Source organism: Vanellus vanellus, assembly GCF_965231255.1.
Source record: "Vanellus vanellus genome assembly, chromosome: 3".
NCBI classification, from domain to species: domain Eukaryota; kingdom Metazoa; phylum Chordata; class Aves; order Charadriiformes; family Charadriidae; genus Vanellus; species Vanellus vanellus.
This window is the reverse complement of record NC_138907.1, coordinates 75,398-102,904: the sequence shown is the minus strand read 5'-3', so window position 1 is coordinate 102,904 and position 27,507 is coordinate 75,398. Positions and strand designations below refer to the sequence as shown.

Sequence of the window (27,507 nt, the reverse complement as noted above, 5' to 3'; positions counted from 1 at the left end):
CCAGCCTGTGCGTACGCTCTCCTCCGCATAAAAGCAGCAAGAGATTGGTGGTGGTCAAGAGCGTGGCCTGGAGGTGGCAGGTTCCTAAAAGTCATGACTCGAATGAGAGTTCTAGAAAGGAGGCGATCAGCTTGGCCTGTCGTTCATTCTGCTTTTACGGGAATGAAACCCCTGGAGAAGTGTTGGGTTTTTTACCTTTTTCTATCAGAGTGCAACAGCTGATAAGTGCCTGAAATCACGATAGCCTTCAGCAGCCTGTCTCCCGCTGCAGCCTGTTCCCGCACTCCCAACTCCGCCTTCCGAACCGGGACTTGCCGTTTCTCCTCTTAATAAATGTTGGAGGTGGTTTCAATTTGCACTTGAGAGATGCTCTTCTTCCCGCAGCTCTCGAAAGCAAGCTGAATTTGCATTGTCACCACTGGGCAATGGGTGCAGGCAGACAAGTCAATTTGAGGTACACTGTGGTTGAGCTTTCAAATTTAAAAAATCGCTTTCAATCTGGCTCGAGTGGCAATCTAGTAAATAAGGGGTAATGGTGCCTTAGTTTTGGTTGCTTTTCAGAGGTCATGCTGTTGCGAAAGTGGCACGTTGTTCATTGTGTGTTAATTCCGGCACGGTTCAATGCTCGGCTTTTGGCTGCACGCTTAGTTTCCCGGAGGGAAGGGCGGCAGCGCTGCTGAGGGCGCCAGAAGAGCACCACTTGCTTTGACGTAAGGAGGCGCGGAGAACCTGAGGACCGCGTTGTTGCAGCAGTCACGGCTGCCTCTGCACGTTATCGAGCTTGAAGGGCCTTCGCGGCGTTTCGGGAGAGATGCTGGTTGCGATGGGTGACTGAACACGTTTTCCTTCCCGGTTGCTCGGAACCAGCTGACAAGCGCAGTTGTAGGAGGGCTTCTGGAGGAGCTCCCTGCATCAGTCTTTATTGCCACCTTCTGGAAAGGGAGAAGAATAATTTTTGAGTAGATTCCACAAACATCACGTCCTTTATTTGCATGCCAACTTCTTTTTTTTTTATTCAAATACTTACTTAGGTTGGCAACGGAAGACAAAGCAAAAGTAGTATGCTCTCGATGCGCCTGGAGAGATCGCTCTACTTCAATTCTCTTTTCTTTCTTTCATCGTTATTTTGCATTTTCTGCAAATAGCCTATTTCCGCAGGCACTTTCATCTCCAGGGGCTTGGTTTTTTTAGTTGTTTGTGTAAGCAATAAGATTGCAGAAAGAAAAATAGCTTGGAATAAGCGGTTAGCAAAGCTGGTATTTCTTCGAAGTGCTCTCTAGAATACGAATTTAGCAGCATCTTTATTTTAATGAAAGCAAGGTGGAATTTTTCAGAGGCGCTCATTCCTAGTGATGTCAGTGGAATTTGTGGGGTTTGGTTGATTGTTGGTGTTTGGGGTTTTTTTTTTTTGTGAATTTCTCTAAGAATGTTTAAGCCATGAGCGAGTGTTTTAAAATAATCTACTTTCAGATGTATAATGCTGCAACCAGACTAGCTTACGGGAGAGTTACGTATAGGGAAAAGGGGGGAGTGCTGCTGAATACATGTATTAACAATGCATGTTTAATTTGGCAGTTATTGTAATTTATGGAAATCATATTGAGGCTTCAAGAAAGTAGACTCTGATGCATTTGAGAGGAAGGGGAGAAATGAACCATGAAGTAAACTGTATTTTTTGACTGGTAATTCTGAGACGCAGATATTAACGCAATCGAGCAATATCCAGTATGTTATTTTATATGTCTCTCTATATATTCATATTTATACTTATAGTATATTTTATGTTCTTTTATAATTTTATATATTGTTTGTATATTATATACAGTATATAAACTATATATTAAAATATATGTCTATATTTAAATAAATATATTTTAATATATAAAGAAAGCCAAGGAAACCAGAATAGGAGCTAGATGGGCAAAGGATCTCAGATGAGACATCAGACCATTTAAGGTGGGAGACTAAAGCAGTGACTTGCCTATAGTCGCGCAGGGCAGTCTGTAGCAGAGGCAGAAGCAAGTTTAGATTTCCAGAGTGCTAACCATAACCCCACCTGTCTCCCCAATTGTTCTTGTGTCCCCCCACTCCAAACGAAATGGCTTTCTTGCATCTCTGCTTGAATTTCTTGCAGAGTTTCTGTAAACGTTGCTAAGTTCCAGGAATGAAATGCCATTTTCTTCCCCTCTCTTAAGTGAAGTCTTCCTTTCAGCAGCTGTCTTCTCAGTAGCGAGACTGCCTTCTGCAGTCTGCAAGTAGATTTCAGTCTTAAATTTGAACCCGTGTAAAGCATCATCATGCCTCGAGGAGTTCCTGAGAGTGCTTCTAAAATATGTTCAAAATGGGGGGGGGGGGGCAGTGAGATATTAATGTCACTTTCCATTTTTTTCCCCATGTTTTTTTCATCATGATTGAAATCACGCATGAGGCTGGCGGCGTTAGAGCATTGTCTGTTGTGCGGCTAAACACAACTGAGGGGATGTTTTAATGAAACTGTGCTGAGATAACTTCTTCTGTGTCTGAATATTGGTTGTTACAGCCTTTACGTATTTCATGCCTTGAAGCCAGTGTCCCACTGCAGGCGATACCCATTGACAAAAGACAGTATATATTGAAAGGTTTCATCACAGACCTCCAATTCCTTTTTGGTAAACTGACTCTCTTTTAAAAAAAAAAAAATGCAGTTGAATTGTGCCATAATGAGATGCTTTGTGCTGTTTTTGTTTGTTTTTTTTCTTCAGGTGAAAAATGTGTTTTGTATGAAGGCAAAGGAAGGCAGAAAAAAATCAATACGTGCCTTAGTGGCTATTGGAAATGGTAAAGGGGCTGCAGGTATGTGTGTTTACTGTATGTAAAAGATGCCAAATTAATCATTTGTTGTAATAGGACTGTAGGAGGCATGGGACTTTAAAGGGACTTTTTATACTTTAAAAAAAAAAAAGGAAGAAAAGAAAATTTACCCTCTTTTCCACTGGGCAATATTGAAATACCTGTAAGAATTTTGAGTTTCATCTATAAAGGTAAGCTTTATAATCAAATTATGTATGTATTCATTTGGACACTTTGTTTTGTATAAAAAAAGAAATTTGGAAAAGTAGTAATATGTGATTATGTTTGGAACATATATTATCCAGTGGTAGAAACATTTTTTTTATTTAACTCTAGAGCGATAGGACTAACTACTGGTCGATCCTACCGGGAGGGGTCATCTGTGCTTCCCTGTAGACAGTTTCCTTTTGCTGTAGTTACTGTTCATGTTGAAAAACAAATCAAAGCCTGAAAGTATTCAGCCAGGCATGTCTGTACTTAAAGGGGACCTACAGGAGAGCTGGGGAGGGACTCTGGATCAGGGAGGGGAGCCACGGGATGAGGGGGAATGGATCTAAACTGGAAGAGGGCAGATTTAGATTAGATATCAGGAAGAAATTCTCTGCTGTGCGGGCGGTGAGCCCCTGGCGCAGGTCACCCCGAGAAGCTGTGGCTGCCCCATCCCTGGAGGTGCTCAAGGCCCGGTTGGACAGGGCTTGGAGCAACCCGGGCTGGGGGGAGGTGTCCCTGCCCAGGGTGTGTGTAGGGGGGTCTTTAAGGTCCCTTCCAACCCAAATCATTCTGTGATTCTATGACATAGAGCATCCACTGAAAAAATGGAGCACTTTATTACACCACAATGTCCAACATTCTTAAAGATAGCTGACATAAATTTAGCATGGACCCCCCCACCACCTCAGGACAGAACTGATTATAATAATACATGGAACTGGATGATCTTTAAGGTCCCTTCCTGCTCCAAGCATTCTGTGATGCAGAATACTAGCCTACCGGTACTAGTAGGCTAATACCAGCCTACTAGCTGCAGGGTGTAGTTGTTTGCTCTCAAGTCCAAGAAGAGAATCGGACACCTGCAGGAGGTGGGCTGAGGTGCCCGGGGAGGCATTCATCCCCTTCTGCCGGCCCGGAAGGAAGCTGGGCTGAGTGTGCTCAGAGGTGCCTGTGCTTGGCTGAAATGGATCTGTACCCCCAGGGTTAGTAGAGCAGATAAGAGTCAAATAGGAGTCAGCGGATGTGGATTTGTCTTTCTGGTTTTGAAAATCATTTTCACATTGGGCTTCTTGGGGTTTTATTCTCATTTGCTCTAACAGGGTGACCGCCTTGCAGCAAAGGGCAGCATGACTGGTTGTGCGTTTTCCTGGGTTATTTTCCAGCTAGTGTTAGTATTTCTAGGTAGAATTGGTGTAAATCTGGCTGATATTTTTTTCTCCTCCTCTGTAAGTCTCAGGAGAGTCCCTTGGAAGTATTACTGCTTTTAGTTAAAAGGGGCTTGTTTACTGGTCGTCTCAGCTATCGTCTTGATTCAGAAATTTGTAATGAATCTGTCAAATCAGAAGACCCTAAATTTCCTGCTCTTTAGGAAGCTTTCTTATTTTATTGAAGATAATAATAGATTTAAAAAAAAATCCACTTAATGGGCTTCCTGCAAATGCTATATTTACACTTTTAAGGACAAATAGAATACTCGGGGCTTTTGAGTCCGGTCTCATGGTAACTTCAGTGATCTGTGGCTTGACCTATTTGTAGGCTTTCTCCATTATGACACTTTATAGCAGTGTCTTCAGCAAGCAATTTGAAGTTTGACCATAGAAATGCTGTCTGTGGCATGAAGTAAATAGGACAAATCAAAAGAAACATAACGTTATGAAGGATCTTCTAATATGAGCTGTGAAAAGAAACCTTTTTCCTTTTCTGTCTCGGCAAAGACTTCAAACCAGGACACGGGAGAAAGAATACTGGTCAGAGGCATTCAGTTCAGTTGTGATTTCCTCGTAACGGAACTCTAAGTGCAGTTATTCATGCAGGGTAGCGATGACCAAACTATCTCTAGAAGCGATGAAACCATCTCAGTGCAGCATCTAACTTGGATGAACTAGCCCTGGATCCCAGCTGATGGCGTGGGACCGCTTCATCTGTTGGTAAGATCACTCACAGCAAAGACATCGATGACTGGTACCTGGCACATTGTGCCACGTTCCTCTCCTCAGAAGTTTGGAAAATGCCGCAATAAGTAAAGGCAATTTTTTCTTCAAGTGAAGCGTTTAGCCATCTTGGCCAGAAGAGCCTTTGAGTTGGTCGGAGTTGGTCTTTACAAAATGAGGAGAAAAGAATTCGCTCTACTGCAGCTTTTTACAGGGTTGTGCACAAAATAAAAAGGTGCAGGAAAAACTCGTAGTTCAATCAGTTGCTGCTGTTGATGGGCAACCCAGCGTAGAGAAAGCTGAAGTAGTTTCTGTGTTATGGTTGCAAATTTTGTAACTGAGCAGGGCCCATCTAAGAAAAAAACAACCACCGACCAAAAGAAAACAGTGAAGGCCAGACACGGCTGTCAAGCACATATTAGTACTTCAGTGCAGTGGTGTAGCCAAGTCTTTATATATTGGATATTACGGGATATATAATACTTAAAACTATCACATATTGGTAGAGCAAAAGGAGACATTCCATGATGTGGTTGTCACTGTCTTCTTAAAAAAGAAAATCAAAACCCCAAAGGCATCCATAAAGGAACCACGCAGGCACCCTGTGCAGCAATGAGTTTCTTGCAGGTTTCCAGTTCTGTTATTGAGGAAATAGTGTTTATCTTTCACTCAGTTTTCAAATACCGGGAGTTATAGACTTTTTTTTTGTTGTTGCGGGATAAGTTTTATTTAAGAAGTGCCCTTGAACGTGCCAAGTTTTTCTCCTTAGAATTTCCATGCATTCTCTTGTGGATACAAACTGATGTACATTAAAATTCCCATTAGACCTCAGATGGTCTTAGAGATAAGTCAGCAGAATTAAAAGAAGAATCGGCTGAAAAAAATAGAAAATGAATAGCTGTGAAGTAAATGATCTAAACAATGTAATCGAAATAATAGAGGATCCCTACTTCTATCAGGAGGTAGGACCACGGCGTGTATTGTATCGGTGGCAGAGTACAGGAAATTGCGTTTGCATTGCCATATGACTCTAGTAAAGAAAATCTTGCTTTCAATATATATGCAGAGCATCCCCCTTTGGGATGTGAATAGGCTCCTTTTATTATGAGCTGAATAGATGTCTCCGATGATGGCGTGTATGTAGGAGCTTCAGTAAGACAACTGTATTTCCAGTCAACTACAGTTTTGCAGAAACTTCTTTTATGTGAAAGATTCAAGTCCAGATGTGTTCCTCGAGCTGAATTTTAATGGCAGTTTGGAGGGAAGGAAAATTTATGTGTAAAGGAAAGTGTGGTTTTTCAGCAGAAGGGCTCTGGAAAAATTCTTTCTACCTCTTCAAAAAGCTTTTTCATGAAGCATGTTATCGCTTTAATCCATGTGTGCTGAATGATTGACTTGAGGTTGCCCAGGTGACCTCATTGTTGGCATTTTCTGATCTATCGCGTGACTTCACAGCGTTAATATGCTGCTATGGTGGGGGTGTGTGTAAGAATAGCACAGTTTCCTTGCATTTGCTTGTGCAGGAGTTAGAAAGTGATGGAGACCTCTGGGTGCGTGGTGCGTGCAGGGACAGGGAAAGCTGCCCCAGGAGGGAGCTGGCAGCAGACACTACCCTTGACCGTCTTTTTTCCTGGATCTCTTTCAGCCCATTTCTCCTATAGTGTCTGCATGAAATTAGTGAAGTCATTGCCGGCCAATGGGTCCAATCCCACTGATTTTTTGGGGTTAGGCTTTTGCATGCAGGTAACCCGCAGCCTCAGCTGACCCAACTGAAACATTAAAGGACCAAAAAAGCTAGAACTGCTGATTGGAAATTAAATTATTTTAATTCAATCTACCTTGACATCGTTGGACTACAAAGTTTGTAGAAACGGTTGTCACGTCCTCTTATTCATTCCATAGTCAGTTGATGCCCTGCTCTGAGCTGACTGCAGCTACTCCGAGACTGCTGTGAAATCTCTTCATCACGACCACAGTTCACCTGGTAAACAGGAGTAGGTCTGAGGGTTCAGAGCGAGTTAGGCAGCAGTTCGTAAAGTCTGGTTTTTCGCTGTTCTGCAGGCATGCATTTTTTGCAAATGCACTATTCAGTTGAACCTGGGTTTCATAGTCTCTGTTTCGCTAATAGAAACCCAGTCTCCTCCTGTGTTCCTAGATCCTAGAGTCTTGGAGCTACTCTTCGTACAGATCTAGTTGATAGCTCTGCATTGGCTTCCTTTTTTTTTTTTTTTTTTTATTCCTTCCCTTCTTTTTTCTTGAGCAGAAGACTGGACTTTTTTTGGCTGAAGCAGTCACCACCACTATTCAATTGTTTGGAACAAGTTTGGACAAATACACAAAAGAAATAACTTAAGCCTTGTTTGTTTTGTTTTGTTTTCATTTGACAACAAGCAATTGGCACCCAATTGTTTAAGTGTTGATAGCACCTAACTTGTTACTTTCTATGGTTTCTGTGGTTTTCTCTGAACCGCTTTCTGAGTATGATTTGTGCAATGGAGTGGAAATAGCAGGGACTAACGTGGTTGTGAAGTTGTCTGTTGCCCTTTGCTTTCTGAACATCCTGCCTCGCGTGTTTCTCAGTAATAAAATGGCTCTTTTCTGTCTTGCAGGTTTTGCAATGGGGAAAGCAGGTGACAGGATGAACGCTTTACGGAAAGTATGTCGAATGAATTACTTGTTGCTTGATGCAAATAATTTGTACCTACACTTTTTTTTAATAATCGGTATCTTTTGTAGTCTGTGCAAAGAAGTCCATGTATATGATTTGTCCATCTTGATACATAGAATCATAGAATCATTTAGGTTGGAAAAGACCTTTAAGATCGAGTCCAACCATCAGCCTAACACTGCCAAATTACCACTAAACCATGTCCTTCAGCACCACGTCTACACAGCTTTTAAATACCTCCGGGGTGGCGACTCCACCACTTCCCTGGGCAGTCTGCTCCAGTGCTGGATATCCTTTCAGTGAAGAACTCTTTCCTAATATCCATCCGAAACCTCCCCTGGCGCAACTGGAGGGCGTTTCCTCTTGTCCTATCGCCTGTTCCTTGGGAGAAGAGCCTGACCCCACCTCACTAGAACCTCCTTTCAGGGAGTTAGAGAGCGAGAAGGTCTCCCCTCAGCCTCCTCTTCTCCAGGCTGAACACCCCCAGGGCCCTCAGCCGCTCCTCATCAGACGTGTGCTCCAGACCCCTCACCAGCTCCGTTGGTCGTCTTTAGACATGCACAATGAGGTTGCCCTGCAATGAGATCCTCTTAATGCACTCTTTATTTCCTTTCTGCTCCCTTTTCCTACACCTCTCCCCCCTTGCTCGCTTGTGTCCAATACCTATATAGCGTACAGTATCTATACAGCATACAGTCTGCTTATACAGTTGGTGTGTAGGAATTTTTCTCTTACACATGCATAACGGGCCTTATTAAGGCTTCTTTAGACTTCAAAATGTTACTTGTCCATCTACGTTAATCTAGTTTGTCTTGTAATGCTCAACTAAGCTATCACAGTAGCAATGCTAAAATACACGGAGTTTGATAAAGTTGTTACTATATTGAGAAATCTTTTTAAATATTAAATCTATTAGGAGAAAGCAGTTCTTTAGAGAGAACATTCTCATTTCCATATAGTAAATGGTTTCGATGTGGCAAACCTGTTTTCCTAAGTTTTCTTTCTTGCTTTTTTCCATCTAGTTAACTGAACAATGGAAAATTTCAAATACTCTGCAGAAAAATTGAAGAAAAAATGTTTTCTGCTTTTATTCCTTAGGCAAAGAACAAAGCAATACGCTGCTTACATTTCATAGAGATGTATCAGAACCACACAAGTAAGTAGTATGATTTTTTTACACTCCTTTAACTTTCAGTAAGTAGTACTGAATATACCAACAAGAACTGTTTGCAACTAGTTACAAACCGTTAAGAGGTGTTAACTAAAACCTTCCTGATATGACGCATTATATTACTATTCTTCGTGCGTTATTTTTTCTTCAGCGTGCTGTATGAAATCTTAGCCCCAGACTTGTTCTAGTGAGGCAGTGGTGATGTCCGAGCACATAGTCTGTCAGTCCTTGTGTATAATAAATCACCACCACCTGGAATGAATATGTGGCTTACTCTTTACTTTCACGCAGGTTTGTGTCAACAGTTGTAGGAAGTGCCACAAAGAAAAGTTAGTTATGTAATACGAGCTGTTGTTAAAATATTGAGAGATTTATCTGCCTTCTAGTCTCCTGCCTTTGCCACGTTTAAAATTTAGATACTTAATGCATAGTATTTCGGGCTCTTCAAAAATGAGGGCGGAGGTGGTAGCAAGATTAGATCTCTGCTGGCACGACTTAAGGAAGTCGGATACTGGCTGGGCATCTCTTCTCTACGGTGAGCTCCTCTGTGCCTCTCCCCTTTGTACGTCGGAGGTGATTCCCGGTTGACTCAATCCGTGTATGCTGAGAGAGCCCAGCAGCTGGGGAGAACGTGGGCTGGAGAAGTCAGCCTGGTGTTTCATGGTAGCTTTCTGTTAATTCAATACCATGCAAGTCTTCTCTGATGTCGGATGTGGTACCACTATACCAAATATTCAGTTATCTTTCAGAAGACATTTTCAAAGATAGTACCTTACAGAGTCTATGAGTATTCAACCAAGGCGTTGTGTAGATAAATATTCAGTATAATAAAACTTCAGCTCACAGATACAAAGCTGCAGTTATCCTCATGCGTCTATTCCTTGAGCGTTATTATTTCACACTAACAGATTGGGGATTTGATTAAAAACTGGTGGTGTTTCCCCTGTACTTTCCATTCTACTTAAACGTAGCGGTCCTCTCTGAGCCATCGTGACCGCAGTGCTCGAATCCGCTGTGCAGAGACTGAGCCGCTGAATCGGGCGTATATAACAACCACCCACCAGAGGATGAGAGTTTGGGGTTCCTTTTGAAGCAGAGAGAAGCAGGAAGACTGGAATGGTAAATATTCTGTATGCAAAATCCAAGAACGCTGAAGCCTATGGCGAAATCTTAGGTTAAAAGCTGAGTTATTAGAAAAACCTGAGTATGAGGAAGAAGGTGAAGTTGTATCACGTGAGCTCACTTCAAAGCTAAGTGAGGATCGTTAGAGGCATGCTTCATATTTTTCAAGTGAAGCTTGGTTTTGTATACAGTAGTAACATTCGCAGATGTGTAAACAGTTCTAATCTAGTCCAGAAATTTCCCTAAATTAACCTTTCTCTTTAAAGAACTCAGAGGAGAGTAAAACCAACTGCCCGTTAACAGTTCTGAAAAAGAAAGGTAGTCCTTAAATGTGCTGAGCTAAAGCTTTCCTAGAAGGAGGAATTCAGCTGTAATGTTTTGTTTTGTTTTGTTTTTTTCTCCCCTCCAGTTTACCATGACATTACAGTGAAATTTAAAAGCACAACCATCCACATGAAGAAGCAAAACAAAGGTAATTAAAGCTGCCTGGAAGTTTTGAAATTTTATTAATTACTGACTGGTATTTATTCGATGTTATACTTGTGCAATGTCTGTTTACTTCAGAGATGGATCATTTGGTGCTAGTCTACCATGTTTAAATGTTGAAGGTGATAAATTATTTTTCAGTAGAGATACCTACCGTTGATGGCATGGGTTTGTTACCGTAAATTGGGGTTTGGCCCCCTTACACTGGTGGGAGCTCTCTTCCTGGTTTTCTTTCATGCTTCCTAAGCGTAGTTCCTTCTGCTCTAAATTACCCTGATGTGGAAAAGTCTAATCTAATAGTATAGATGTTGGAGGCAAAGGCCTTTAGACGAACCCTGCAGATTTTTCTTCCCACCAGATGCCCCACACATGCTTTGAAGAACTGATAGGCTCATTCCATTATTCTTCAGTGATTTTTAATCGCTGTTTTCAAGACTGGTTTAGTATGCAGTAGTGGGAGTGCTTCACTTGGGAATCGGCGTGCATCTGTGTGCCTGTCCCTCCTAAGCCCAGGCTGGGATGGCACGGGCAGATATCCTCCCTCCTCTGCCTCGGACAACCTGCGGTCATGAGCTGGAGCCAGGACAGCATCCAGCCTACTGCTTCTGCGAGAGCATTGCTGCTTTGTTTTCCCTAAAATCAAGAGCTCCCGGTGTGGAAACCAGAGGGATTATCCACCCTGGCTTCTTGTTGTGCACCATACCAGCACAAAGACCAGTTACGCAGTGGCAGTGTTTTCATTTCTCCGTCTTTGCCAGCTGTTCTCCACTTTGATCCCAGTTGTAGCACAGGCAAGTGCTTCTTTAGGCTCCTGCAGGTTAGGCGTGAGTAGTGGCGAGCCCGTGCCTGGTAGCTCACAGCTCGCAGGTCCGTTCTTCCACGGCACTGGTGTTAAGTGATGTTCGGTGTGCAGCCGCCTCCTCCAGCCGCTTCAGCTCGGGACCCTGCTGCCCCGTGGCTGGAGCCCAGCCTGGTGCCAGGGACGGTGCCCGGTGCCCCGGCTGAGGGAGGCCGCTGGCGCTTTCCCGTTTGCAGGCACAACCAGTACCAACGCTGGTTATGTGTCCCAGAGGCACGCGGCTACGCACAGGCACGCAGGACACTGCCGTGGATGGCCATGGACAAGGTGCTGCCCTCAACCTCTTTCTGGCTTCCCCCTTTTCTCTCTCTTTCCCAGTTGACAGGGTCCCATCTAGAGATAACCTCACTAGAATAAACGTTCTCGCACGCTCTCATCGACTAGTGTGGCCGGCCAGGTTTGGGTCTCAGCACTGCCTCCCTCACCATTTGTCGGTCATGTTTGCATCCCTCTATATTCTCGTCACTCTCCTTCGACATAACCCTTACAGCTACCAGTCCATGGGAAGCATTTGCAATTAAAAATACGTTCAGTCCCTGGTGGTATTAAATCACAGTGAATAGTTGTGAAGCACGGCAGCTCAGCACGTCTAGTGTCCACAGCAAGACACAGCACACATTTTGTCATCGGACTGGAAGTGGACGGAGGGCCATGACTGTGTTCTCCTCGTAGTTTTAAGCCAAAGAGATCCACAGCCCACCTCGCAGTGTCCCTCAGTTGTGTGTGTGCTGTCTCGAACAGCTTCCACGCGAACACTGACCCTCTGAAGACACGTTGCTGACTTCCTGCTGTCCCTCTCCTCACCTTCAGAGCTGTTGCAGTATGCGCTTTGCCAGGCATTGGCAATGACGGGGAAACATCCCGGACAGCCTTATCAACTGCTGTCGTGTTCTTCAGGATTGCAACAAAAAAAAAAAAAGTAACGCGTGAAGTAGTTGGGTGAGCTAATGGTTAGCTTCTGTCTAATGCATCGCAGTTCTCGGTGTGATTCATTTTACCTGCTAGGGTCTTTCTGTTTTGCAGACCTGCAGCGATGACATGAGGTCATCGCTTTGCGTGCATCTTTTGAGTTCGATCTTTATGTACAAAAGCTTGATTTGACTTGTTTAGCCTGACTTTGCCTTCAGGACAGATAAAGGTAGCTGCTGTTCTGTAGAAAACAGGCTTTGCTGCCGAGCACCCTTAATTGGCCCTCTAATTTTAATACACAAATAGGAAACTAATTCATTTACATGGCTAATTCATTGTAAATCACTTCAGTTTCACTATGATAAGATCTAAAATGCAAGAGCATTTAATGACTAGCTTATAATAAGTCAGAAACTTGGGATAATTTTCCAGTGAGAACACTGTCACGTTCAACTAATTAATTCATCAATTTCTGCAACCTTTGAGTAAGCTGAAGCATTGATGCTTTGGACATAGTATTTGATTTTGTGTATCTGGTATTCTTGTTCTGCACTGTCACATCAGTAAAATGAGAATATAATTATTCATGTTCAGAGTTACTAATGTATTTTGAAAACATCTAAAATTGCTGTGGACCTCCAACATGATTTTTATTAGATGACATTTTGATTCTGGGATGAGGGTTTTTTTTTAATTAGCGTGACAGTAAAGTGGTAGCGTGGGCTTAGAAAAATCTTTACAAGTTGACAGGTATGGAGTCAGACCGTCCTATCATGTATGTTTCTGCAGTTTTTCTGCATTTAAGGAGCTCCAAGGTGGTAAATTAGGTAATTTAGGCTATAATTTTCAAGATAACCATTTTAAAGAAACTTTGGTTTGGCCTGCAATATAATGAAGCAAAAACATGCACAGAGCAGCAGCTGCAGAACTGAACTACACATTTGACCATGCACGTACAAACAAATAATGCTATTACTGTTAAATGCTAAAGGAAGCTTTGCGTTAAATGTTGTTATTTTCTCGTAGTGGAACATAGATTAAGACATACCGTCCCAGCTCAGCTGACGCGTTACATTCATGAACCTCAGAAGCAAGAACAATCAGGGTCACCTTATCATTAGTATTGCCTCACCAGACTGTTGTCCTAATTTATTTCCATTTTTTTTATTAGGTTCAAGAAAAAAAACTTCTCTCCACTCCCCTCTCTCTTTCCCCGGAGGGATCCTTTTGTAGCTGATGTACTACTGTTGCCCTGCCCCCTGAGGCTTTTCCATTCAGCTTAACGCAGTAAAAATTGCGTATCACAGGATGGTTGAGGTCGGAAGGGACCTCTGGCGTTGTCCAACCAAGCAGGGGTCCCACAGAGCAAGCTGCCCAGGGCCACCTCCAGGCAGCTTTTGAATATCTCCAGGGACAGAGACTGCACAGCCTCTAAGGGCAGCCTGCTCCGGTGCTGGGTCACCCTCACTGTGAAAAAATGTTTCCTGATGTTCAGGTGGTACCTCCTGTGTTGCAGTTTGTGCTCGTTGCCTCTTGTCCTGTCACTGGGCGCCCCTAAAAAGAGCCTGGCTCCATCCTCTTTGCACCCTCCCTTCAGGTATTCGTATATATTGGTAAGATACCCCCGAGCCTTCTCTTCCCAGGCTGAACAGTCCCAGCTCTCTCAGCCTTTCCTGGTTCAAGAAATTGTCAAGTCCCTTAATCATCTTCATGACCCTTTGCTGGACAGTATGGCCATGTCTCTCTTGTACTTGGGAGGCCAGAACTGGAGACATTGATCCAGGTGTGTCTCGCTTGTGCTTAGTAGAGGGTAAGGATCACCTCCCTCAACCCGCCGGCAACAGTCCTCCTAACAGCCCAGGATGCTGTTGGCCCTTCTTGCTGCAAGGGGACATTGCTGGCTCGTGATCAACTCGGTGGCCACCAGGATCCCCCAGGCTCTTTTCTGACAAGGTGCTTTCCAGCCGCTCAGCCCTGAGGGTGTGTCGGTGCCTGCGGTTCCTCCCCGGGTGCAGGAGTTTGTACTTGCCCTTGGTGAACTTCATGAAGTTCCCGTCAGCCTATTTCTCCAGCCTGTCAAGGTCCCTCTGGATGGCAGCATGACCCTCCGGTGTGTCAGCCACTCCTCCCGGTTTTGTATCATCAGCAAACTTGCTGAGGGTACACTGTGCCCCACCATCCAGATCATTAATGAAGATGGTGAACACGAGTGGGCCCAGTATTGACCCCTGGGGTGCACCAGTGGTTACTTAGAGTTCACGCCACTGATTACCACTTTCTGGGCCCGGTTGTTCGGCCAGTTTTCTATCCACCTCACTGTCTGCTCATCCAGCCCATACTTCATCAGCTTCTCTGTGAGGATCTTACGGGAGATAGTGTCGAAAACCTTACTGAAGTCAAGGCTGATAATACCCACAGCTCTCCATTTCATCATAGGAGGTTATGAGGTTGGTTAAGCGTGACTTTCCCCTGGTGAATCCATGCTGACTACTCCCCATCACCTTCTTGCACGTCACATGCCTGGAAATGCTTTCTAGGATTAGTTGTTGCGCCAGCTTCCCAGGGATCTAGGTGAGGCTGACGAGCCTGTAGTTCCCTGCGTCCTCCGGTACCTCACCCTTTTCCATGTCCTGTTGTTGCGTGTAGTGAGACCAGTTGCTGCCATGACTATAGGCCTGGCACCAGATGCACGAACAGCTTGTCTGCTGTAGGTCCGGCTGCGTTCAAGAGAAGCAGTCAGGTGCATGAATAGCCCGGTTTATTTTTTTATGCAACATATACAGATCCTTCAAGATTGCCGGTGATAAACACACTAAACTGCAGTATAGCTATATAGTTTTAAAGATTGAATTACAATGGCAAGCTTGATGTCCTGGGTAAGCGCTCGACGTGGCCGAGGTCGCAAATCTTACCACAAGGCGTCCCTTTTTGGGGGGAGGCGAGGAGGACGAAGCCGTCGATCCGTTCAAGTTCCTACGTTCCAGTTCAAGTTCCTACGTTCCAATTGGTGCCCCTTACCTCTTGTCCTGGATCCAGGACAAGAGGTAACGGGTACAAACTGGAACGTAGGAACTTCTATCAAAGCATGAGGAGGAACTTCTTTACTTTGAGGGTGGCAGAGCGCTGGAACAGGCTGCCCAGGGAGGCGGTAGAGTCTCCGACCCCAGAGACATTCAAAACCCGCCTGGAGGTCATCCGATGATCCAGGACAAGAGGTAACGGGCACCAATTGGAATGTAGGAACTTGAACTTGAACTGGAAGGTAGGAACTTGAACTTGAACATAGGATTATCCTTGATGATTCAGGATAGCTGTGTGTCTGACCAGTCTGTCTTTCGAAGGAGGTCCTGGACCAGCTCCAGCCATGCTGTGCTGAGCAGAGCCCCTGGCAGCAGCCCCACAGCTCACTCCCAGTGTGCCTGAATGGAAAAGGTACCAAAGTTGCTCCAACACTTTCTGAAAAACTCTATAGTGTTACCCCACAAGCGCAAAGCGACGGCAAAGCCCGTGAAATGACACCGGTGCTTCCAGAAAATGTCAAGCTTCCTGCCCAAGGGTGACATGCCATGCGGTGGGGTCAGGGCCACGCGCTGAGCACCCGGTGCGCTGGGGTTGCCCCAGCGGTTCCTGAGCAGCTCCTGCAGTGCTGCCGCCGGTACCGTTCTGGCGGCTGTAGTTGTTTAAAAAGCCGTTGCTGTTTCCGGCGTAATCTGACGGCAGTTTTCTCGGGCATTTGGGCCTCTTCTAATAAGTGTGCTGTGAGTCCATCTGCAAGCATTCACCTGTCGAGGTCAAATGACTGGTGGTGCTCATCTGCCCCCGTGCTACTGCTGCTGCCTCCCGTGAATGCTCATGTGCCTGCGTGCCCCTGTACAGGCACAGATGCACGCGCGCAACACCTGATCCCGCATCCTAATTATTTTTCGCCCGGTTCTCGGAGTTGTTCTGCTTCCGGCTGATGAATGGGAAAGTGTAGTAGTGCTGTTTCATTTCACCAGCCTCTCAAGTGTGGAAATTCTGGTAAATTTGAGAACAAGCGAGATTGGATTGATAGTTACACCTCCTCCTTTAATTAGCCAACCACAGGATCTGTGGAGGCAAAGGCCGGGGGGGTGTGTCGGTGTATATAAGGTGTATTGTCTATGTGAAAGATTAATCAAAAGGAGTTGCTTGAGGTGGGAAGGCTTTTCCGGAGAGGTTCCACATGTTGTCAGGTAGTCCCTCTGAATGGCAGCTTCCGGTTCGGTCCCTTAGCTTTCGGAAGTGACATTTAGTCTGATATGTGCCAGCCGTGCAATCTACCTAGCCCTGCAAAGTGCAAATATTAACCTAAATGCATATTAAGATAGTGTGTGTTAGCTCCTGAACTGAAATAGAGAGCGGGTGTTCCAGCGGAGGCAAGCAAATCGTGTTGATTTACAGTGGCTTGAGGATTTGGCCCATTACCGCTTCTTTATACACTTTGAAAAAGAAATGCCAACTCGATAGTTTAGGCTTTAACTGGAACATGGCAAGTAATTGTATGTTTTGGCGGACCCCTAGTAATGTTGCAGAATCTTTCTCAGAAGTTGTTCCATGGGATAGCCGATTCCTCAGGTAAGAGCTACTTGTTTGTTCAATCCTCCATCTTAGGCCTGCTCCTCAGGTGCGTCCTCCTTCTCGCAGCGATTTCCGAGGAACAGTTTTCGAAGAACAGCTCTGATCACAGAATCACAGATTGGTTAGGGTTGGAAAGGAGCTCTGGAGATCATCCAGTCCAACCCCCCTGCCAGAGCAGGGTCACCTACAGCAGGTTGCACAGGATGACCTCCAGGCGGGTTTTGAATGTTTCTGGGGTCGGAGACTCTACCGCCTCCCTGGGCAGCCTGTTCCAGCGCTCTGCCACCCTCAAAGTAAAGAAGTTCCTCCTCATGCTTTGATAGAAGTTCCTAGGTTCCAGTTTGTACCCGTTACCTCTTGTCCTGGATCATCTTTGATGATCCAGGACAAGAGGTAACGGGCACCAATTGGAACGTAGGAACTTGAACTTGAACTGGAACGTAGGAACTTGAACTTGAACATAGGATTATCCTTGATGATTCAGGATAGCTGTGTGTCTGACCAGTCTGTCTTTCGAAGGAGGTCCTGGGCCAGCTCCAGCCATGCTGTGCTGAGCAGAGCCCCTGGCAGCAGCCCCACAGCTCACTCCCAGTGTGCCTGAATGGAAAAGGTACCAAAGTTGCTCCAACACTTTCTGAAAAACTCTATAGTGTTACCCCACAAGCGCAAAGCGACGGCAAAGCCCGTGAAATGACACCGGTGCTTCCAGAAAATGTCAAGCTTCCTGCCCAAGGGTGACATGCCATGCGGTGGGGTCAGGGCCACGCGCTGAGCACCCGGTGCGCTGGGGTTGCCCCAGCGGTTCCTGAGCAGCTCCTGCAGTGCTGCCGCCGGTACCGTTCTGGCGGCTGTAGTTGTTTAAAAAGCCGTTGCTGTTTCCGGCGTAATCTGACGGCAGTTTTCTCGGGCATTTGGGCCTCTTCTAATAAGTGTGCTGTGAGTCCATCTGCAAGCATTCACCTGTCGAGGTCAAATGACTGGTGGTGCTCATCTGCCCCCGTGCTACTGCTGCTGCCTCCCGTGAATGCTCATGTGCCTGCGTGCCCCTGTACAGGCACAGATGCACGCGCGCAACACCTGATCCCGCATCCTAATTATTTTTCGCCCGGTTCTCGGAGTTGTTCTGCTTCCGGCTGATGAATGGGAAAGTGTAGTAGTGTTGTTTCATTTCACCAGCCTCTCAAGTGTGGAAATTCTGGTAAATTTGAGAACAAGCGAGATTAAAGGAGGAGGTGTAACTATCAATCTAATTAGCCAACCACAGGATCTGTGGAGGCAAAGGCCGGGGGGGTGTGTCGGTGTATATAAGGTGTATTGTCTATGTGAAAGATTAATCAAAAGGAGTTGCTTGAGGTGGGAAGGCTTTTCCGGAGAGGTTCCACATGTTGTCAGGTAGTCCCTCTGAATGGCAGCTTCCGGTTCGGTCCCTTAGCTTTCGGAAGTGACATTTAGTCTGATATGTGCCAGCCGTGCAATCTACCTAGCCCTGCAAAGTGCAAATATTAACCTAAATGCATATTAAGATAGTGTGTGTTAGCTCCTGAACTGAAATAGAGAGCGGGTGTTCCAGCGGAGGCAAGCAAATCGTGTTGATTTACAGTGGCTTGAGGATTTGGCCCATTACCGCTTCTTTATACACTTTGAAAAAGAAATGCCAACTCGATAGTTTAGGCTTTAACTGGAACATGGCAAGTAATTGTATGTTTTGGCGGACCCCTAGTAATGTTGCAGAATCTTTCTCAGAAGTTGTTCCATGGGATAGCCGATTCCTCAGGTAAGAGCTACTTGTTTGTTCAATCCTCCATCTTAGGCCTGCTCCTCAGGTGCGTCCTCCTTCTCGCAGCGATTTCCGAGGAACAGTTTTCGAAGAACAGCTCTGATCACAGAATCACAGATTGGTTAGGGTTGGAAAGGAGCTCTGGAGATCATCCAGTCCAACCCCCCTGCCAGAGCAGGGTCACCTACAGCAGGTTGCACAGGATGACCTCCAGGCGGGTTTTGAATGTTTCTGGGGTCGGAGACTCTACCGCCTCCCTGGGCAGCCTGTTCCAGCGCTCTGCCACCCTCAAAGTAAAGAAGTTCCTCCTCATGCTTTGATAGAAGTTCCTAGGTTCCAGTTTGTACCCGTTACCTCTTGTCCTGGATCATCTTTGATGATCCAGGACAAGAGGTAACGGGCACCAATTGGAACGTAGGAACTTGAACTTGAACTGGAACGTAGGAACTTGAACTTGAACATAGGATTATCCTTGATGATTCAGGATAGCTGTGTGTCTGACCAGTCTGTCTTTCGAAGGAGGTCCTGGGCCAGCTCCAGCCATGCTGTGCTGAGCAGAGCCCCTGGCAGCAGCCCCACAGCTCACTCCCAGTGTGCCTGAATGGAAAAGGTACCAAAGTTGCTCCAACACTTTCTGAAAAACTCTATAGTGTTACCCCACAAGTGCAAAGCGACGGCAAAGCCCGTGAAATGACACCGGTGCTTCCAGAAAATGTCAAGCTTCCTGCCCAAGGGTGACATGCCATGCGGTGGGGTCAGGGCCACGCGCTGAGCACCCGGTGCGCTGGGGTTGCCCCAGCGGTTCCTGAGCAGCTCCTGCAGTGCTGCCGCCGGTACCGTTCTGGCGGCTGTAGTTGTTTAAAAAGCCGTTGTTGTTTCCGGCGTAATCTGACGGCAGTTTTCTCGGGCATTTGGGCCTCTTCTAATAAGTGTGCTGTGAGTCCATCTGCAAGCATTCACCTGTCGAGGTCAAATGACTGGTGGTGCTCATCTGCCCCCGTGCTACTGCTGCTGCCTCCCGTGAATGCTCATGTGCCTGCGTGCCCCTGTACAGGCACAGATGCACGCGCGCAACACCTGATCCCGCATCCTAATTATTTTTCGCCCGGTTCTCGGAGTTGTTCTGCTTCCGGCTGATGAATGGGAAAGTGTAGTAGTGCTGTTTCATTTCACCAGCCTCTCAAGTGTGGAAATTCTGGTAAATTTGAGAACAAGCGAGATTGGATTGATAGTTACACCTCCTCCTTTAATTAGCCAACCACAGGATCTGTGGAGGCAAAGGCCGGGGGGGTGTGTCGGTGTATATAAGGTGTATTGTCTATGTGAAAGATTAATCAAAAGGAGTTGCTTGAGGTGGGAAGGCTTTTCCGGAGAGGTTCCACATGTTGTCAGGTAGTCCCTCTGAATGGCAGCTTCCGGTTCGGTCCCTTAGCTTTCGGAAGTGACATTTAGTCTGATATGTGCCAGCCGTGCAATCTACCTAGCCCTGCAAAGTGCAAATATTAACCTAAATGCATATTAAGATAGTGTGTGTTAGCTCCTGAACTGAAATAGAGAGCGGGTGTTCCAGCGGAGGCAAGCAAATCGTGTTGATTTACAGTGGCTTGAGGATTTGGCCCATTACCGCTTCTTTATACACTTTGAAAAAGAAATGCCAACTCGATAGTTTAGGCTTTAACTGGAACATGGCAAGTAATTGTATGTTTTGGCGGACCCCTAGTAATGTTGCAGAATCTTTCTCAGAAGTTGTTCCATGGGATAGCCGATTCCTCAGGTAAGAGCTACTTGTTTGTTCAATCCTCCATCTTAGGCCTGCTCCTCAGGTGCGTCCTCCTTCTCGCAGCGATTTCCGAGGAACAGTTTTCGAAGAACAGCTCTGATCACAGAATCACAGATTGGTTAGGGTTGGAAAGGAGCTCTGGAGATCATCCAGTCCAACCCCCCTGCCAGAGCAGGGTCACCTACAGCAGGTTGCACAGGATGACCTCCAGGCGGGTTTTGAATGTTTCTGGGGTCGGAGACTCTACCGCCTCCCTGGGCAGCCTGTTCCAGCGCTCTGCCACCCTCAAAGTAAAGAAGTTCCTCCTCATGCTTTGATAGAAGTTCCTAGGTTCCAGTTTGTACCCGTTACCTCTTGTCCTGGATCATCTTTGATGATCCAGGACAAGAGGTAACGGGCACCAATTGGAACGTAGGAACTTGAACTTGAACTGGAAGGTAGGAACTTGAACTTGAACATAGGATTATCCTTGATGATTCAGGATAGCTGTGTGTCTGACCAGTCTGTCTTTCGAAGGAGGTCCTGGGCCAGCTCCAGCCATGCTGTGCTGAGCAGAGCCCCTGGCAGCAGCCCCACAGCTCACTCCCAGTGTGCCTGAATGGAAAAGGTACCAAAGTTGCTCCAACACTTTCTGAAAAACTCTATAGTGTTACCCCACAAGCGCAAAGCGACGGCAAAGCCCGTGAAATGACACCGGTGCTTCCAGAAAATGTCAAGCTTCCTGCCCAAGGGTGACATGCCATGCGGTGGGGTCAGGGCCACGCGCTGAGCACCCGGTGCGCTGGGGTTGCCCCAGCGGTTCCTGAGCAGCTCCTGCAGTGCTGCCGCCGGTACCGTTCTGGCGGCTGTAGTTGTTTAAAAAGCCGTTGCTGTTTCCGGCGTAATCTGACGGCAGTTTTCTCGGGCATTTGGGCCTCTTCTAATAAGTGTGCTGTGAGTCCATCTGCAAGCATTCACCTGTCGAGGTCAAATGACTGGTGGTGCTCATCTGCCCCCGTGCTACTGCTGCTGCCTCCCGTGAATGCTCATGTGCCTGCGTGCCCCTGTACAGGCACAGATGCACGCGCGCAACACCTGATCCCGCATCCTAATTATTTTTCGCCCGGTTCTCGGAGTTGTTCTGCTTCCGGCTGATGAATGGGAAAGTGTAGTAGTGCTGTTTCATTTCACCAGCCTCTCAAGTGTGGAAATTCTGGTAAATTTGAGAACAAGCGAGATTGGATTGATAGTTACACCTCCTCCTTTAATTAGCCAACCACAGGATCTGTGGAGGCAAAGGCCGGGGGGGTGTGTCGGTGTATATAAGGTGTATTGTCTATGTGAAAGATTAATCAAAAGGAGTTGCTTGAGGTGGGAAGGCTTTTCCGGAGAGGTTCCACATGTTGTCAGGTAGTCCCTCTGAATGGCAGCTTCCGGTTCGGTCCCTTAGCTTTCGGAAGTGACATTTAGTCTGATATGTGCCAGCCGTGCAATCTACCTAGCCCTGCAAAGTGCAAATATTAACCTAAATGCATATTAAGATAGTGTGTGTTAGCTCCTGAACTGAAATAGAGAGCGGGTGTTCCAGCGGAGGCAAGCAAATCGTGTTGATTTACAGTGGCTTGAGGATTTGGCCCATTACCGCTTCTTTATACACTTTGAAAAAGAAATGCCAACTCGATAGTTTAGGCTTTAACTGGAACATGGCAAGTAATTGTATGTTTTGGCGGACCCCTAGTAATGTTGCAGAATCTTTCTCAGAAGTTGTTCCATGGGATAGCCGATTCCTCAGGTAAGAGCTACTTGTTTGTTCAATCCTCCATCTTAGGCCTGCTCCTCAGGTGCGTCCTCCTTCTCGCAGCGATTTCCGAGGAACAGTTTTCGAAGAACAGCTCTGATCACAGAATCACAGATTGGTTAGGGTTGGAAAGGAGCTCTGGAGATCATCCAGTCCAACCCCCCTGCCAGAGCAGGGTCACCTACAGCAGGTTGCACAGGATGACCTCCAGGCGGGTTTTGAATGTTTCTGGGGTCGGAGACTCTACCGCCTCCCTGGGCAGCCTGTTCCAGCGCTCTGCCACCCTCAAAGTAAAGAAGTTCCTCCTCATGCTTTGATAGAAGTTCCTACGTTCCAGTTTGTACCCGTTACCTCTTGTCCTGGATCATCTTTGATGATCCAGGACAAGAGGTAACGGGCACCAATTGGAACGTAGGAACTTGAACTTGAACTGGAACGTAGGAACTTGAACTTGAACATAGGATTATCCTTGATGATTCAGGATAGCTGTGTGTCTGACCAGTCTGTCTTTCGAAGGAGGTCCTGGGCCAGCTCCAGCCATGCTGTGCTGAGCAGAGCCCCTGGCAGCAGCCCCACAGCTCACTCCCAGTGTGCCTGAATGGAAAAGGTACCAAAGTTGCTCCAACACTTTCTGAAAAACTCTATAGTGTTACCCCACAAGCGCAAAGCGACGGCAAAGCCCGTGAAATGACACCGGTGCTTCCAGAAAATGTCAAGCTTCCTGCCCAAGGGTGACATGCCATGCGGTGGGGTCAGGGCCACGCGCTGAGCACCCGGTGCGCTGGGGTTGCCCCAGCGGTTCCTGAGCAGCTCCTGCAGTGCTGCCGCCGGTACCGTTCTGGCGGCTGTAGTTGTTTAAAAAGCCGTTGTTGTTTCCGGCGTAATCTGACGGCAGTTTTCTCGGGCATTTGGGCCTCTTCTAATAAGTGTGCTGTGAGTCCATCTGCAAGCATTCACCTGTCGAGGTCAAATGACTGGTGGTGCTCATCTGCCCCCGTGCTACTGCTGCTGCCTCCCGTGAATGCTCATGTGCCTGCGTGCCCCTGTACAGGCACAGATGCACGCGCGCAACACCTGATCCCGCATCCTAATTATTTTTCGCCCGGTTCTCGGAGTTGTTCTGCTTCCGGCTGATGAATGGGAAAGTGTAGTAGTGCTGTTTCATTTCACCAGCCTCTCAAGTGTGGAAATTCTGGTAAATTTGAGAACAAGCGAGATTGGATTGATAGTTACACCTCCTCCTTTAATTAGCCAACCACAGGATCTGTGGAGGCAAAGGCCGGGGGGGTGTGTCGGTGTATATAAGGTGTATTGTCTATGTGAAAGATTAATCAAAAGGAGTTGCTTGAGGTGGGAAGGCTTTTCCGGAGAGGTTCCACATGTTGTCAGGTAGTCCCTCTGAATGGCAGCTTCCGGTTCGGTCCCTTAGCTTTCGGAAGTGACATTTAGTCTGATATGTGCCAGCCGTGCAATCTACCTAGCCCTGCAAAGTGCAAATATTAACCTAAATGCATATTAAGATAGTGTGTGTTAGCTCCTGAACTGAAATAGAGAGCGGGTGTTCCAGCGGAGGCAAGCAAATCGTGTTGATTTACAGTGGCTTGAGGATTTGGCCCATTACCGCTTCTTTATACACTTTGAAAAAGAAATGCCAACTCGATAGTTTAGGCTTTAACTGGAACATGGCAAGTAATTCTGTGTTTTGGCGGACCCCTAGTAATGTTGCAGAATCTTTCTCAGAAGTTGTTCCATGGGATAGCCGATTCCTCAGGTAAGAGCTACTTGTTTGTTCAATCCTCCATCTTAGGCCTGCTCCTCAGGTGCGTCCTCCTTCTCGCAGCGATTTCCGAGGAACAGTTTTCGAAGAACAGCTCTGATCACAGAATCACAGATTGGTTAGGGTTGGAAAGGAGCTCTGGAGATCATCCAGTCCAACCCCCCTGCCAGAGCAGGGTCACCTACAGCAGGTTGCACAGGATGACCTCCAGGCGGGTTTTGAATGTTTCTGGGGTCGGAGACTCTACCGCCTCCCTGGGCAGCCTGTTCCAGCGCTCTGCCACCCTCAAAGTAAAGAAGTTCCTCCTCATGCTTTGATAGAAGTTCCTAGGTTCCAGTTTGTACCCGTTACCTCTTGTCCTGGATCATCTTTGATGATCCAGGACAAGAGGTAACGGGCACCAATTGGAACGTAGGAACTTGAACTTGAACTGGAAGGTAGGAACTTGAACATAGGATTATCCTTGATGATTCCGGATAGCTGTGTGTCTGACCAGTCTGTCTTTCAAAGGAGGTCCTGGGCCAGCTCCAGCCATGCTGTGCTGAGCAGAGCCCCTGGCAGCAGCCCCACAGCTCACTCCCAGTGTGCCTGAATGGAAAAGGTACCAAAGTTGCTCCAACACTTTCTGAAAAACTCTATAGTGTTACCCCACAAGCGCAAAGCGACGGCAAAGCCCGTGAAATGACACCGGTGCTTCCAGAAAATGTCAAGCTTCCTGCCCAAGGGTGACATGCCATGCGGTGGGGTCAGGGCCACGCGCTGAGCACCCGGTGCGCTGGGGTTGCCCCAGCGGTTCCTGAGCAGCTCCTGCAGTGCTGCCGCCGGTACCGTTCTGGCGGCTGTAGTTGTTTAAAAAGCCGTTGCTGTTTCCGGCGTAATCTGACGGCAGTTTTCTCGGGCATTTGGGCCTCTTCTAATAAGTGTGCTGTGAGTCCATCTGCAAGCATTCACCTGTCGAGGTCAAATGACTGGTGGTGCTCATCTGCCCCCGTGCTACTGCTGCTGCCTCCCGTGAATGCTCATGTGCCTGCGTGCCCCTGTACAGGCACAGATGCACGCGCGCAACACCTGATCCCGCATCCTAATTATTTTTCGCCCGGTTCTCGGAGTTGTTCTGCTTCCGGCTGATGAATGGGAAAGTGTAGTAGTGCTGTTTCATTTCACCAGCCTCTCAAGTGTGGAAATTCTGGTAAATTTGAGAACAAGCGAGATTGGATTGATAGTTACACCTCCTCCTTTAATTAGCCAACCACAGGATCTGTGGAGGCAAAGGCCGGGGGGGTGTGTCGGTGTATATAAGGTGTATTGTCTATGTGAAAGATTAATCAAAAGGAGTTGCTTGAGGTGGGAAGGCTTTTCCGGAGAGGTTCCACATGTTGTCAGGTAGTCCCTCTGAATGGCAGCTTCCGGTTCGGTCCCTTAGCTTTCGGAAGTGACATTTAGTCTGATATGTGCCAGCCGTGCAATCTACCTAGCCCTGCAAAGTGCAAATATTAACCTAAATGCATATTAAGATAGTGTGTGTTAGCTCCTGAACTGAAATAGAGAGCGGGTGTTCCAGCGGAGGCAAGCAAATCGTGTTGATTTACAGTGGCTTGAGGATTTGGCCCATTACCGCTTCTTTATACACTTTGAAAAAGAAATGCCAACTCGATAGTTTAGGCTTTAACTGGAACATGGCAAGTAATTGTATGTTTTGGCGGACCCCTAGTAATGTTGCAGAATCTTTCTCAGAAGTTGTTCCATGGGATAGCCGATTCCTCAGGTAAGAGCTACTTGTTTGTTCAATCCTCCATCTTAGGCCTGCTCCTCAGGTGCGTCCTCCTTCTCGCAGCGATTTCCGAGGAACAGTTTTCGAAGAACAGCTCTGATCACAGAATCACAGATTGGTTAGGGTTGGAAAGGAGCTCTGGAGATCATCCAGTCCAACCCCCCTGCCAGAGCAGGGTCACCTACAGCAGGTTGCACAGGATGACCTCCAGGCGGGTTTTGAATGTTTCTGGGGTCGGAGACTCTACCGCCTCCCTGGGCAGCCTGTTCCAGCGCTCTGCCACCCTCAAAGTAAAGAAGTTCCTCCTCATGCTTTGATAGAAGTTCCTAGGTTCCAGTTTGTACCCGTTACCTCTTGTCCTGGATCATCAAAGATGATCCAGGACAAGAGGTAACGGGCACCAATTGGAACGTAGGAACTTGAACTTGAACTGGAAGGTAGGAACTTGAACATAGGATTATCCTTGATGATTCAGGATAGCTGTGTGTCTGACCAGTCTGTCTTTCGAAGGAGGTCCTGGGCCAGCTCCAGCCATGCTGTGCTGAGCAGAGCCCCTGGCAGCAGCCCCACAGCTCACTCCCAGTGTGCCTGAATGGAAAAGGTACCAAAGTTGCTCCAACACTTTCTGAAAAACTCTATAGTGTTACCCCACAAGCGCAAAGCGACGGCAAAGCCCGTGAAATGACACCGGTGCTTCCAGAAAATGTCAAGCTTCCTGCCCAAGGGTGACATGCCATGCGGTGGGGTCAGGGCCACGCGCTGAGCACCCGGTGCGCTGGGGTTGCCCCAGCGGTTCCTGAGCAGCTCCTGCAGTGCTGCCGCCGGTACCGTTCTGGCGGCTGTAGTTGTTTAAAAAGCCGTTGCTGTTTCCGGCGTAATCTGACGGCAGTTTTCTCGGGCATTTGGGCCTCTTCTAATAAGTGTGCTGTGAGTCCATCTGCAAGCATTCACCTGTCGAGGTCAAATGACTGGTGGTGCTCATCTGCCCCCGTGCTACTGCTGCTGCCTCCCGTGAATGCTCATGTGCCTGCGTGCCCCTGTACAGGCACAGATGCACGCGCGCAACACCTGATCCCGCATCCTAATTATTTTTCGCCCGGTTCTCGGAGTTGTTCTGCTTCCGGCTGATGAATGGGAAAGTGTAGTAGTGCTGTTTCATTTCACCAGCCTCTCAAGTGTGGAAATTCTGGTAAATTTGAGAACAAGCGAGATTGGATTGATAGTTACACCTCCTCCTTTAATTAGCCAACCACAGGATCTGTGGAGGCAAAGGCCGGGGGGGTGTGTCGGTGTATATAAGGTGTATTGTCTATGTGAAAGATTAATCAAAAGGAGTTGCTTGAGGTGGGAAGGCTTTTCCGGAGAGGTTCCACATGTTGTCAGGTAGTCCCTCTGAATGGCAGCTTCCGGTTCGGTCCCTTAGCTTTCGGAAGTGACATTTAGTCTGATATGTGCCAGCCGTGCAATCTACCTAGCCCTGCAAAGTGCAAATATTAACCTAAATGCATATTAAGATAGTGTGTGTTAGCTCCTGAACTGAAATAGAGAGCGGGTGTTCCAGCGGAGGCAAGCAAATCGTGTTGATTTACAGTGGCTTGAGGATTTGGCCCATTACCGCTTCTTTATACACTTTGAAAAAGAAATGCCAACTCGATAGTTTAGGCTTTAACTGGAACATGGCAAGTAATTGTATGTTTTGGCGGACCCCTAGTAATGTTGCAGAATCTTTCTCAGAAGTTGTTCCATGGGATAGCCGATTCCTCAGGTAAGAGCTACTTGTTTGTTCAATCCTCCATCTTAGGCCTGCTCCTCAGGTGCGTCCTCCTTCTCGCAGCGATTTC

General features: G+C 46.9%; 1 protein-coding gene across 1 annotated transcript in view; it reads left to right on the top strand.

Annotated features, from left to right (window-relative positions):
• MRPS5 (mitochondrial ribosomal protein S5) overlaps positions 1 to 27,507 on the top strand; it is a 106,559-nt gene that overhangs the window by 43,768 nt on the left and 35,284 nt on the right. Inside the window, exons 6-9 of the mRNA XM_082480911.1 lie at positions 2,742 to 2,832; positions 7,580 to 7,626; positions 8,737 to 8,794; positions 10,341 to 10,403. Coding sequence (XP_082337037.1) covers positions 2,742 to 2,832; positions 7,580 to 7,626; positions 8,737 to 8,794; positions 10,341 to 10,403 — 259 coding nt within the window. The remainder of the gene's footprint in view (positions 1 to 2,741; positions 2,833 to 7,579; positions 7,627 to 8,736; positions 8,795 to 10,340; positions 10,404 to 27,507) is intronic.